At 45.3% G+C, this 15,039-nt stretch overlaps 1 protein-coding gene across 1 annotated transcript; it reads left to right on the top strand.

The window, feature by feature from the left end:
* Nucleotides 1–1,267: 1,267 nt before the first annotated feature.
* Nucleotides 1,268–10,255, top strand: fbxl20 (F-box and leucine-rich repeat protein 20). Its single transcript, XM_083676618.1, has 15 exons — nt 1,268–1,503; nt 3,597–3,658; nt 4,544–4,598; nt 4,714–4,788; nt 5,232–5,326; nt 5,453–5,521; nt 5,638–5,733; nt 6,019–6,145; nt 6,307–6,381; nt 7,313–7,443; nt 7,606–7,666; nt 7,755–7,799; nt 7,914–7,970; nt 8,127–8,339; nt 8,470–10,255. The coding sequence occupies exons 1-15, from the start codon at nt 1,462–1,464 to the stop codon at nt 8,575–8,577; spliced, it is 1,311 nt and encodes a 436-aa protein (XP_083532744.1). The 5' UTR covers nt 1,268–1,461; the 3' UTR covers nt 8,578–10,255.
* The last annotated feature ends 4,784 nt before the right edge of the window (nt 10,256–15,039 follow it).

The following is a 15,039-nucleotide window of genomic DNA, read 5'->3' as shown; positions in this document are numbered from 1 at the left end:
GTGATATGATAAGCTTCTGAACAAAATAGGAAGCAATATGTACAAGTGGTTATATTACATGATGTGCAACTGCAGCACCAACTGGTCACCATCAAGCTCAGTTAGCTACATGACATGAGCTCGTTTAATTAGACTAAATCTGATTTGAAACTCAATACTGGGCGTTGTCAAACAAGATTTTTTGTGTCTCGAAAGCTTCTGACAATTATAGTATGCTGGTACAACTCGTTCAAAGTTAGCTAGCTACTACCTCCATCCTTAATTTAACGGTCAACCTAGCTTGTCCGTGTCCCAGTTCTATGACGTATGTGAATGCGACATGGAAAACAATACATATTGAAGTAATTGTATCTCCGTAGTAACGATAGGATGTTATATTGTTAATCTAAACCACAAATATCGACATCACAAATCGAGAAAGGGATTCTAAGATCTCCGTAGCGCGGATATTTGGCATAGCACTCGTCACTTTGTTTACATGCATGTTTTTCCCGCTATAATGACGTGCAGTGACAAGGCTCACATGTGCATTTTGATTGGTTTATTGTGCGCTGGAGGCGGAGATTTATAAGCGGAAGTGCTGTTTCCCCAAACAGCAACAACAAAAGTTATAATGTATCCATTCTTGAATTGAATTGAGAGTTTAAGAATGAAGCACATCATTTGGTGTGCGGTCAATGCCATTATGTGTAATTGGTAGGCATATATATAGGCCTATGAGTTTCATAATTGGATTTATTGTCACCCAAGAAATTAAGACAATTTAGGCAACATTATTATTAGCCTGGGCATACACACGTAGATTATTTGTGTTGAATAAGGGAATTATATATTGTATGAAAGACAACAATCTAAGGACAAACAAACACACACACAGTAACACATTCATCCTATTGTCTTGTCCAAAACTATAGGCCTCACTTATGGCAAACATTGGTTCCTATTAGGACTAGTGCGAAAGTATAGGCATTATTTAGGCTTGAGTGCCTTGAGCATATTTCTCACAGCAATTGTGTAGGCCTATGATAAATGTTGAGATCTTAGAGTTGCCTAATAATCAGACAGATATTCTTAGAAGTGGATGATTGGCATTAGCAACTTATCCACGGTAGCCTAAAATGTTTACAGTTTGTCCATATTAACATCATTTATATCCACAAAGGGTTCATGTTAAAAGAATGCAGTGATCACAGATAAGGAGGGACGGAGGAGGGGAGGGAACGAGTGAGCAGATAAATGTTGTGGTTGTTGGCTAGGGCAGTAATCGAAAGGTAGCATTTTGTGTTAGGCTACAGTGTAACTGTCCGAAATACAATGAAATACGCCGTCGCAGCTGCCGAAACAACGGTAGCATGGTAGTAATAGACGGGGGTTCGTCGAGCACCGATATTCACACGTTGCATAGCTTTTAACACAGAATTCGTTATCCCCCTGATCGAGTCGGGCAAACAACCGTTCGAGATGGGGAAGGAGGTAAATGGTGTTTCACGGAGCCGGTTTGAGGTGAGTCTCTATTGACAGTTGACAGGGTTTATTGGAATGAAGTTGGTCATTAATTTTGATGGGTGTTTTGTGGTTGTGGTAAAACTGCGTTTATGTTTGCGCACCAATGCAGCTTCCGCAGTCAGTGTTTGGATTAGGTCAAATAAGCTGTTGTTTTCAAGTAACGACAGCATCTATGTTTTCGTTCAATCGCAAAAGTTCCTATTATTAATTAAGAGTGGAACCTCAAATTGGTGTTTCGTCAAGAGGGTAGATTTGGGCTGGTAAAATGTGTAACGCGTTAGCCTATTACTAGTTTTCTCTTTGTGCCGTCAAAACAAAGACAATAGCGTAAAGACAGCCTTTTATACGTATTCTGAAACGTTTACCAATATTTTCATCGTTTTACTCCAATAAAATAGGATGATGTAGACAACTTGGGCCTCCGAATCCCTCTGAACGAATTATTGCACGCAGTTGAAGAATTGGATTGTTGTCTTTGATCAGGGGACTGTTGTGAATGTTCATGGCCGCTGCGGCTGCGGGGGCCTTGGGTTGACTCTGCTACAGATGGGCCATTAGCTCGGCCACGGCTCGGCTACCAATATACCACCCTCGAAATCCTAATGCCTAACAGCGTTAACATGTTTTCAAATACTGTGTTTGATGTTGCGCCAAGGCTTAGGCTATATTGACAACCAGAGATTGTCAGGCAAAGTTTGCATCGCTTTTCGCAACGATGAAAAATGCACCAAATGTGAAATATGGCTCTGTAATGTCTCAACAAATGCCATGTATGTTCACGACGTGACATTGGCGAGTCTACCCTGAGCACTCTGTGTTGTTTAATCCCCAGCTAGGCGGCGTGGGATTTGTGTGGTTTTATTTATTTTTAACGGTGCAACAGCTGACGACTCAAAAGATTCAGGCCATACCTTCTGGCCCGACAGCTGCGGCAGATACGTGATCTGTAGTTTATTAGCCAATAACAATGGACTACAACGGTTTGTAAAGTAGATTTGCAATTTAGTTGCATAATTGTAACGGCCCTATTTTTTCATTTATTTTTTGAATGAACCAAAACATTGGTCTGTTCGCGAAGTAGCCTGATGAATGACTGGCCACAATGTGTCCACTTTATCTTGGGTCAGGCTATCCAAAGGGATGATGATGTCCTCAGGTCCAATCAATCAATTTTAGCTTGTGAGTGAGCGCATGAGCACACCACCAAAACAGTTGTGGACATTACAAACGTGAACAGTTTTCTTAGACATATAGTAGGGAATGAATGCCCCACACCACTGAAGGAAAAAGCATAACATCTTAACAACAACAACAGGGAAAACACATGTTATGCCCCAGACCATGCACATCTGGTTCTTTTGGAAATGGCCCTGGATTATTTGACCACTCGGTTGAGTACCTCTCCGAAAGGCGAGCTGTCAGAGTGAATTTGCCCCAAATCCAAACGCAAAATGCCTGCACCGTCCTGCTCCCTCAAATGATACATGTCTGCTGGCAGGCAGCTCCTGCATCGACAGCTGTGTGTGTGTGTGTGTGTAAAGGATCTATTTGGACCTATTGGATTGTGTTGTAAATCCACAGACAAGGAGTAATAAGTAAACCCTCAAAATAGAGATATTATGCTTCCTAGGGAGACCAGACTAATATCAGCTGAGTTTTGGGTTCATTTTGTCACAGAAGTTAGTGTTGCTCCTCTGTTTATGAAATATATTCATTTTGTACCATATATGAATACATGCCAGCTTACAGTACATGAAGTCTTTCCCATGTTTACCATGTTTTACAGTGATTTTACTGCAACCCTGCAGACTTTTTCCATAAACTAATTTTACGGTTATGTTTTCATTTTTCTTGGATAGAGATAGTGTAGAGAGACAGGAAAGTAAGGAGGAGAGGGTCAACAGGGCATGCCCCCCCCCCCCCCCCCCCCCGCAAAGCTTTGACATTACACCTCTCAACTGAAGAGATTGTGATCCTTAAACATTGGTTATATGCTGTAGCTGCCCTTGAGGGAGCTGGATGAATAGTGGAATCCTGGCCATGCTTTGACAAAGCCAGGGGATGTTAACATTGTGTTTTCCTTTTCCCAGATGTTCTCAAACAGTGACGAGGCAGTCATCAACAAGAAACTGCCTAAGGAGCTGTTGCTACGGTGAGTGATTTGGTTTTTCACTTCATCATACACGCTCATTCACTTACTCTTAACTCACCCAGGACCTTACCCACTCAAACACTACCTCCCCCAAACCCACCGCCCCAATACCAGTACTTCACCTGTTCTGCAAAACACAGCGACTGACATGAGGGGTGGTGACATGTCTCGTCAACCTAGAGACACCAGGTCACTGTAGTACTAGAGTGGTAGTGATCTGGTCAACATTACCAACCAACCACCATCTGCTGCCTACCCTCATGCCCCCACCCCTCTTGCTCCCCACCCCTCTTGCCCTCCCCCAATGCAAAAACTGTAATTAAACACAGATGCTGTGGGCCGTAAAACATTCAAATCGATTAAGAAAAAAAAAAAAAAAGAGAATCAGAAGCCCCTGAGCAAACAGAAAATGGAGGCCATAACTCAAGCCTGGGCCTTGCCAGCGGAGCTGCCTGGGCTGCGGGTGCTGACGCTGCGTTGCCTGGCCAGGTGCGCAAGGCTGATTTACTGGTGCTTTTGGGGCAGACTGTCCTTGGCCCATTGCAATGCTACTGTACACTCTGTATTGCATTGGAGCTGCAGTGTGGTATATCTGAATCCATCACAAACTGTATATGCTCACTGAGGAGATGGCAGTAAGTGGTGCATCTGTATGACACATCACCCCCCCCCCCTTTGTTGCTTAAGTAAACACATTTTGTATCTATTACATTAACACATAAACACAACAACTGCAGTGTCAACTGCAGAAATTCTGTGTAAACATTCACACCACAGTGTCACTTAGTTGTGCAGAAGGCTATGTGGATAGGAAACAAGGATTCTGCAAATAGAGGGCTCTGGTTCTGGGTAACGGGTTCTGAACCATCCCTGTCTGTGTTCCAGAATCTTCTCCTTTCTGGATGTGGTGACACTCTGTCGCTGTGCCCAGGTCTCACGGGTAAGTCTGTGTTCATGAGGTTTGTGTGCTTCTGTCAATATACTGGATATGTGTGTCTTGGTTGTATGTTTTAAGAGAACCTGTTCAACTTGAACTTCTGACCTTTCTCTCTCAGTCCTGGAACGTCCTCGCCCTCGACGGCAGTAATTGGCAACGGATCGACCTCTTCGACTTTCAGAGAGACATCGAGGTCAGAAAGTCTCACATCTTCCTCCTTCTCCCACTCTCAACCCTCTACTTTCCTCCTCACCTGCCATTTAATCTTCCTTTTATTATTTCTCCACTTTTATGAACTAATTGGATCCATTACTGTAGCCTTTGACCTTTTCAACATTATATTGACCTATATTATATTGTCCTCATTCTATGTGATTAGCTGTGACTCAGTCCAAGACCACCAATTGGTTGTGCTCCAAAGTGTCTATTGATGTGGTGTGTCTGCAACAATTAATTCTATGTATGTCCTCACAGCTCTTGACATTGTCACGGTTAAAGATCTCCCTGTGTGTAGGTGGTGTCTGCTACTTCTTTGTCATTTAAAGTGAGAAAGGTATTCTTGTTGAACATGAATGTGTTTCTTATGTGTGTGTGTGTGTGTTGATAAGGGTATGTGGCTGTTTGTGTTTGCTGCAGGGTCGAGTTGTGGAGAACATCTCAAAACGATGTGGGGGTTTCCTGAGGAAACTGAGTCTGAGGGGGTGCCTGGGGGTAGGGGACAGTGCTCTGAGGTGAGGACTGTCTGGGGAACTGGTCTTACTGGGGGCTCTGGGACATGCCCTGGAGAGGGGGAGGCCATGTAAATACACTCAATTGCAAAAGTGTGTTTGTGATTCTATTTTATTTTGTTCCGACAGAACTTTCTCACAGAACTGCAGAAATATTGAGCTGCTTAGTCTGAATGGCTGCACCAAGATTACTGATAGGTGTGTATATGTGAAAATATTTATGCCTTAGTATGTGTTTGTCTGCTTGTGATTATTCTAATGCTCCCCCAAAGCCATGTCTAAATATCTGTCTGTCTATCTCTCTCTCCCCCCAGCACATGTAATAGTCTCAGTAAGTTCTGTCCCAAGCTCAAGCACTTGGACCTCGCCTCCTGTACCTCAATCACCAACCTGTCACTCAAAGCACTTAGGTGGGTGGGTCTCATTCTAAGTGATCATGCAATGACGATACAAACACAGACCCTCTCTTTCTCTGAATCATTTTGTCTCTCTTTCTCTCTCTCTCACACACACACACACACACACACGATGCACACCCACACACAAGCGAGTCCTCTCACCTGGAGTTGACGGCTGCTTCTGGAGAACAAGTGTAGGGTGAACAGGTTAAGTTATGCAAGGGATATGCATACAGGTGTGAGTGTGAGTTTAGTGTCCAACTGGCTAATCTCTTCATCCCCCCCTGCCTCTCGCAGTGAGGGCTGTCCTCTACTGGAGCAGCTCAACATCTCATGGTGTGACCAGGTGACTAAGGATGGGATCCAGGCCCTGGTACGATGCTGCCCTGGACTCAAAGGCCTTTTCCTCAAGGGCTGCACACAGGTATGGTGATTGGCTAGTAGCTAATTGGCTAACGGCTGCTTTAACCACAGTTGGGGGGGGGGGGGGGGGGGGGGGGGGTTAGATCATAGGCGGGGGTTACCTTGGTGCACTTGTAATTGGATTTCATTCAAATGACATCCTGTAAATGTCCCGTTCTGCAGCTGGAGGATGAGGCGCTAAAGCACATCGGGGCTCACTGTCCAGAGCTGGTCACCCTCAACTTGCAGACGTGTTCGGTAAGTTCCTCCACTTCCTCCACACTATGGTGTTGGGGGTGCTGTCAGACTGACTAACTCTCTGTAATGTATCGGCATAATGAGAGAAACTTTTAACACTTTGAGTTTTGTCCGAGAAGTCATTCATCTCAATTGGCTGATGTCGCTGAGGTCAGGACTGAGTGTAGGGCTGCAGGCTGATGGCTGTTAAGTGGGTCACGCCCTGCCCTGCCCCGCCCTGCCCTGCCCTGCCCTGCCCCTTCTCTGTTGGTGTCCTGCCACAGCTGTGGGGAATGTCTGTCTCATCAACCTGCTCAGTCTGCCTAGAGGAGAGGGGCTAGTGTTGGCCGAGGAGGCCTGCCATCTAACCTACATAGCTAATAGCGTGTGAAAGCCGCTCAGACAACACATTTGTTACTTTGGCATCCTCTTTAGCTGTAGCTGTCACCAGAATTCCCTTCCTGCGTCTCCACCCAAACACACTCTTGTCCACAACCCCACCCCACCCCACCCCTCCCCGCTTCCTTCCGTGTGTGTGTGTGTGTGTGTGTTTGCCCCTCTCACTGTCTCACACCTTTCAACAACTCCTTCATCTTGTGCCAATTACTCATCTCTTTCTGTTATCCTCTCTCTCTCTCTCTCTCTCTCTCTTTCCTTTCTTTCCCATTTCCTCTCTTCCTTTCCCAACCATACCTCCTCTGTCTGTATCTTCTCAACCATCTGTAAGATTTTCCTAAATGCTTACCTCAGAGAAAACACTGAAATATACCTTGAAAATACAATTCACATGTGATTGCCATTACCCATGTTGACAGGGCATATATTTGGTGTTTGTGGAGGTGTTTTTACTTTTATATTGTGGTGATATCAACATTACCTATGGGTAATGGATTTTGCTGTTTTGTTGCTGTGGATCTCCTGTGAGTGACCTATGACCTTTCTCTCTGAGCAGCAGATCACAGACGAGGGCCTCATCACTATCTGCCGGGGTTGTCACCGTCTGCAGTCCCTGTGCGTGTCCGGCTGTGCCAACATCACAGACGCCATCCTCCACGCCCTGGGGCAGAATTGCCCCCGCCTCAGGTACCCCCCCACCACCACCCCAAACCTCACCCCACTCCTACCTCAAACACCTCCAATCTCCTGCTACTTAAACATATGCTGTAACACAGTGAAGTTAACTCATGCAGTTATCAGGGCCCAGAGTAAGTGACTGTAACGCTATCCCTTTCCCTCTCCTTTCAGAATATTAGAAGTGGCTCGCTGCTCTCAGCTCACAGACGTGGGCTTCACGACACTAGCAAGGGTGAGCATTGCAGCTAGCACACACACACACACACACACACACAGTGTCAGAAATGTGTTAAATCCTTCTCTCTTTTTTTACCTGGCAGAATTGTCATGAGCTGGAGAAGATGGACCTGGAGGAGTGTGTGCAGGTGAGCTAGTCTCCACAGTTCAGTACACACACACACACACACACACACGTGTCCTGCCAGAGCTGAGTGACCAGGATGATCAGCTACCACGTCTCCGTTTCTGTCTCTCACCAGATCACGGACGGCACACTCATCCAGTTGTCCATCCACTGCCCTCGTCTGCAAGTTCTGGTGAGCACAGTTCCTCTCAGCTGCTTGTTGTGAAGCCTGCTTACCTCGTAGGGCGCTCCACTTCCACTTGCAATGACCCAGTATGTCCAGTCACAGTGAGGGGTGTGTTGGTATGCTGCTCATTGAACCGGGCCCTCTCTTGTTGCTGTCTCTCAGAGCCTGTCTCACTGTGAACTGATCACTGACGATGGGATCAGACACCTGGGCAGTGGCCCCTGTGCCCACGACCGGCTGGAGGTGATCGAGCTGGACAACTGCCCCCTGATCACAGACGCCTCGCTGGAGCACCTGAAGAGCTGCCACAGCCTGGACCGCATCGAGCTCTACGACTGCCAGCAGATCACCCGCGCAGGCATCAAGAGACTAAGGGTGGGTGTGGGTGTGGGTGTGGGTGTGGGTGGACATAATCTTGTGTTGACATCAATTTCAATACATTTGTGTGCACCCTTAAACAAACACTCTTCACTCATCTATTTTAATGTTCTCCTCCTCTCTCCAGACCCACCTGCCTAATATCAAAGTGCACGCGTACTTCGCCCCAGTCACCCCGCCCCCCTCGGTAGGGGGGAGTCGCCAGAGGTTCTGTCGCTGCTGTATCCTGCTATGATGTACAGACAGCACCCCCCACTCCCTTCAGCCTGACCTCTGACCCCAACCTACTCCCCTCCCCCTCCCCCCCAGCCCCCTGGTATACATGCTGATGTGTCCCCCTTTGGAGCTGCAGAGAGAGGGAGAGAGCCAAACATGACCACAGGGTCTGGGACAACCTTCCCAACAACATTCCCAAACCCACTCACAACAGCCTTTCTCATACACACACACACACAACACACCACACCACATGAGCGTCAGTACATTCCTTGCTGTCCCCAGGCCTATGTTCAAAAGACAAACCAGTATGACAGAGAAGATGACGTAACAGAAGTGATTCTTAGTACTGCTGGGCTCCTTCAAACACTGTTTGAAGTACATCATGCAACATCTAGGTTCAAATAAGGTTGATTTAAAATCCTTAAGGATTACTATGACCTTTTTTGAGATTAGGAAGATGATACGCTTGGATAAGAAGCTCACAGATCTCGTGTGCCTGTGGGTGTTTGTTGACAACCAGAAACAAGGCTAGCTACTACAAGCAAGAATAGATTGGCAGTCGTTGCAAAGACTATTGAAGAGGTTGAGGCCCTCAGACCATTAAGGTGACTGACAAGCTACCTCTAGACATAACCGCACTTAATTGAGAGTACTTTTTTTGTTAGCCTCAATCGCCAAACTGCCCTCCTAAATAATGTAGCAGTAGCTAGGTTACATATTTTTTTTTACAAGTCCTGGTGTCATCCACAGCCAATTAACTGCCTACCAGTCCCCCTCTCTACATGTGCACACACAGTAGATGTACACAGTGTCGTAGTTATTCTATACAACGCTAACATAGGCCTTCTATGGAACATGCTGAACGGGAGTCTTTGCACTGACTATAGAAAATAGGACACTTTATGGAGATGAGATGCAATGACTAATAGTTTACTGCCACATTATTACCCACTGACACCTCCAACACACACACACACACACACACCTACACCCCCCCTCTCCCCCCCAAGTTCAATACCTTCATGCCCTCCCCTCTCTCTCTCTGTTACAATCAGAAGCTTCATTGTACTTTAAAAAAAAGAAAAAAAAAAAAAAGAGAAAGTTGAATATTTTTCTAAAATGGACACCAATTGAGACTTACAAGTGGGGACTTGAGAAGATGCCAAATGTTGCATGTAACAATTCTAGTTTTTTAAATCTAAATGTATATATGTAAGTACTTGTTGGAGTCCAAGCGCTGCAGCCAGCTACACCGCACCACAGATGATGATATGAACGAGAAATTAACGTTGATGGGTCTCACAATATAAACTATGGCAAACCACACACATACATACGTGTGTGTGTGTGTGTGTGTGTGTGTGTGTGTGTGTGTGTGTGTGTGTGTGTGTGTGTGTGTGTGTGTGTGTGTGTGTGTGTGTGTGTGTGTGTGTGTGTGTGTGTGTGTGTGTGTGTGTGTGTAAGAGAGAATGCGCTGTGGCTTTGGCTAGTGGTGTGGACCGTGAACCACCACCAGATTTAGATTTGGACTGAATAAGTGAACCAGACCCCTGCAAGCTTAGTCTCATCAACAACAAAATATAGAATATAGAGACAAAGAAATTATAGAAAAAATGTTGGACATCACTACATGAGTTTCTCATGTCAGACCAGGATGAAGGAAAGAAAAAGCCAACTGAAAAAAACAATCAAAAGTATCTCTATTTTCAGTTAGTTTTGTTTCATTTTGTTGCTTTCCGTTTTGCATTGGTGAACGTTGTGACGACCGTAAACTGGAGAACCACACATGGGGCGAGAGGTAATGTCCAGTGTTTGAGTGCCATCGAGGCACAGTGAAACGCAGTCAGTGATGCTGACGTCCCCTCATCTCCCGTGAGTCCTTGCGGAGGATAGGGTGAAGGTGGAGTTGACCCTGCCACCAGCACACCCCTCTGTCTGGGACCAGTGACATTGGGAGGAGAATCCTCCGCTGGGATGGGACAGGAGGGATCACTACAAGTATTTTGAGTCTTGTGCACAATACTGGTCTACTGAGAGACATCTTGGGATGGAGGGGTACTGTACGTGTCCTTGAAACACCGTTACCACCCCCACCAAGAGACTGCTGCCCCCCTCACCATGAAGTATCAACGCCTTTCTTATGGATTTTCCTCTCCTGCACTCTAACCTGCTCTATTCTGTGTCTCTTCTGTTCTACCTGATGTTTTTCTTTTTATGGTTGTGTCTTTGACCCCCTTTTTTTCTGCTCATGTTGGTGATCTCCACACCTCACCCCTGTCCCGTTCTCATTTCTGTTTGGTGTGTTTTGGGGGGGGTGGGGGCTGTTTTTTTGTTTTAAAGTCATGAGTTCAGTGTCTCCCAGTTGAGTTCGAGCCCTCTTCCAGTCCTTGGTTTTGGTCTTATGCAGTTTGTGTATTAAGAGTTATTGTTACCTAATGTCTGGAGTGTAGCCTTTGTGCAGGGGAAGGGTTGGAGCCAGTGCAATTGTAAAATAAGCGGTTGGATTTTTGATGAGGATGAATTGGTATTGCTTGTATGTACGTCATACATATTGAATGTGTTTCCATGAAGGAGTTGACCTGTGATGTGGTTTCAGGGCTATGTGATGTGCCGCTGTAGCAGAAGCAGATTCCTCTCCTGATGTGGTTATCCTGTACTTGTTATGCCTTGCTCTTCAGATCCCCCTAATAAGACTGTGTGTCCTGCCCACTGTAGAGAACAACACAATCAAATTGGTATGCCCAATAGTAATGTTAGTTTTCTCAAACCGCTCTCTTGCTAAGATGCAAATCAACAGGCAAAACATTGAATGAGTATTCCTTTTCTACTTGTGATCTGTCAGTGGGGGTGGGGGGGGGGGGGTAAATGCGAACTGAGATGAATCCAGTGTAATCCAGTCTGATCTGTTTTGTTTGAATGGAGGTTTATGGGGGATTAGGGAACATCCAGTAGCCAAAATGGCGATGATGTGTAATGTACTCACCCTCTGGGTGGGAGTTACGAGAGAGGGAAAGTCACAGGAGTTTGGATGAGCCTGGATCTCTCACCTGTTTGCCCTCTTCACACAGGCTTGCTGAGTCACAAGCACTCATGCTTAGTCACACAGTACACATCAGAATCAGAACCAAACACTTCACAGAGGGTGAAGTCACACAGAGAATAGGCAGGCATACAGTACATCAGCCTTCACACACACACACACGCACACACAGACACACTAGGCTATAGACAGGAAATCCAGTGTCAAGGTCTCCCTTACAACATAGTACACTACCGAGGGCATCCATGCCGGGTTGTCTCACAGTATACCGACACCACAATGTAGAATAGTCTCGGACCACACAGCGCTAAATAATGACACTGCTGCGTCCCTCTGACCTTCCACCAGTTTACAATGGAAGATGATGACGGAAAACTGATGTCTGGATCAGTCCGTTCAGACACATTCAGTCCCTATGACCAGGCTATATGTTGGGGGGGATGACGGCTGGGACGACAAGCGGTGAATCTAGTGTGTTTTTGGTAGTTTGACACCTGGGGATTACAATGACAATTTTTGACAACGACTGTAGTTCATTATAATTACTGTAAATCCTTTCCTTTTTTTTTTTTTTTTTTTCATTTTTCTTTTTTTATTTCTTTTCATTTTTTTGTTTTGTTTTTTACAATTAACCGATATAAATGAATATGTATGTATGAATAAATATATAACTATATTATTAAGATCTGTCTGTTATTTCTGTATAATGCAGTAGGCCTCATCATTGTAGCCTAGGCCCACTCAAGTTTTCGCATGAATGTAACATTAACTTCCTGCTTCCAAACACTAGAGGGCAGCATCGAGCTACGTTTGCCATTTCTGTGCCATTGAAACAGCTCTGAAAGCTGTGAGCAGGCGGTTTTGACGAACAGACAGGATTTCTGATCTATGTTGACAGTGGAAAACCTTTCTTCAAAGACGTTCCAAGCTCAGGTCTCCACCCTTGGCCTCTTGCGGTATCAGATGTTCCTGTGATGAAAGTACACATGGATGAACAGGATCATTTCTTTACGCTGGGAAAGGCGCTACAGCTAGCCCTCTCACAGCACCATGGCGACCAGCGCCTTGGCTTGTGATGTCGCCCTGCTCTCATGCCACCAGGGAGCCGTTTTGGCTCTTCTTCCCCCGCTGCTGAAGCAGTTGTTTTCCTTTTTCCATCTAACATGGATTGGGTTGTTTTTGTCTTCTGTTCTCTCATTGGGGTTCTTTATTTATAGCTGGCTTACAGACACCTGGGGTATCAGTCTGAGACCCAGAAGCTGAGCAGGAGATTGAGAATCGTGTGTGTGTGTGTGTTTAGTTTTTTCATCAGCAACTATAAACCCATATTGTAAGCACTATTTTCCTGTGTCTAAGTTAGAATTCTTACAGACACATTTTTTATAAACCCATTTTATGTGCTCACATACACCACACTATGCCAATAGCACAACTCAAGAGGCAAACATGTCCTGTCTGTTAATAATACAGTTATATGAGACATAACACATCCATACACTGTCTGTACAGATATGCAAGGAACCAAACCGTCCCTCTAGTTTTATTCTTGGGGGAGTGGTCCTTTGCTCTGTGCATCTGCAATCCACAATCCGCTACGCAGCTGGCACTCGCTGCTGACGTGCAGGAGAAAAAGGAATAATTAATCCGAATATGATTACGGAGGCTGGCGTAACACAATAATAAATGTCACGGCTCTTTGGCTTTCTCCCTCATCTCTCTCTTTCTCTCTCTCTCTCTCTCTCTCTCTCTCTCTCTCTCTGATGCTCTCCCCCCCCCTCTCTCTCTGTCTCTCTCTCTCTCTGATGCTCTCCCCCCCCCTCTCTCTCTCCCTCCCCTCTGCCATCTCTCCCCCAACCTTACCCCCTCAAATAGCTTCTGAAAGCTTGGTCCAAACTTTGATGTAGGGCTTAGGTGGAATAATAGAATGCATACATAGAAATGCCATAATCATATGCAGTAGTGTGGCTCTCCCTCTGATTGAAGACAGACTGCTGCCAGCTCAGTGTTTGCACACACACATACCTCACCCACAAATGCCTCTCGCCAGACGCCATCTCTCCTCCACTGTTACCTCACCTGCTGTGTATTTAGGGCTTAACTGTCACCTTATTAAATATTATTTCTATGGACACTATCATAGATTTTCCTCTAGTCCCCCCCCCCCCCCCCCCCATACTGTGCTATATTCGTCACTGGAGCAAATGCACACAGATGCACATTGCATCTTGTCATAATAGTGGGGAAGCAATTTGGTCATGGTGTGGAGTAGGTCCAAGGTTGCAAGAATAAATCTACCAAGATGTCTATATTTGTATTTTGTATTCTCTCCATCCTCCTGTCATTGTCCTTAACAACCTAGGGTCCCTTTTCTCTTTTCTTCTGTATGCGCTCTTGCCTTCCTCTTCTCTTCCTCTCATTTATCCCATGTTTTTTTTCCACTGTCTCCATCTCAGTCCCCTGCAGCCAGGTTGCAGTATGTGGCATTGATAATGATGATCAGTCAATACAAACTCACACATGGTGGTGGCTTCCATGACTAGGGGGGTTCAACTTGTAATTGTAATGTAGTCTGTTTATACTTACAGTTCATCTTGCCCTTTAACCATCAACCTGTAAAAAGCCACACCTCCTCCTATGGCCTGTTAGGCATGAGAGACACATCTCTGAGTTCACCTTTATTTTTTTTAAAGGTAATTTTTTGGAGTGTGGTAGTCCCACAGTTGTATTCTTCAGTTTTTATTGGAGAGAGATAGTAGAGAAAGACAGGAAGGTAAGGAAGAGATGGCATGGGCTGGATTCCAAAAGAGATCTGGTCTGTGCGATCTCTGCTTTATAGGGCAGAGGAAAAAATGAAAGGGAGATCTTTTAAATGGATGATGTAATAAAGATAGGGACCTTTTTACACAACGTCAGCCAACCTGGGAAGTGGAGCAGAGGATGGAACACTGAGGGGGGAAAAGAGGAACAAATAGAACAACTGGACATTAGGTGAGTAGAACCGGACAGTAGGTGGGTCTAGTGAAGTAAGGATCATTAGAATGGAGGGGATACTTGGTCTCTCTCTTTCTCTCCTTCCTTCATTCTACTCTCTTGTACATGCATGCTCATGTGCAAACTCAAACTCTCTTTCACGCACGCACACACACACAGACGGATAGACAGAGACAGCAGAAAATGGGCCAACACATACCATGTGGGTTGCTTCTGTGGTAAAAAAAAAAAAAAAGAAGAGAAAAAAAGAAGAAAACTAGAATACAAAATGAAGCCATTTCTCTGATTAGAAATCTAAGTGTGCTGTTAAAAATTACACAGACTGCAAAGGAATAGTTCACAGTTCATTCAGTAGATAGGAAACTTAGTTAGGATGCTATATGCTAGGAGTCAAGGATCATGGCCTGGGGACGAGGTTAAGCAACCATAGACAGCACTCTCTGTAGT

Source organism: Argentina silus (assembly GCF_951799395.1).
Source record: "Argentina silus genome assembly, chromosome: 9".
NCBI lineage: Eukaryota > Metazoa > Chordata > Actinopteri > Argentiniformes > Argentinidae > Argentina > Argentina silus.
The sequence above is the reverse complement of the archived record's forward strand: the minus strand, read 5'-3'. Positions and strand labels throughout refer to the sequence as shown.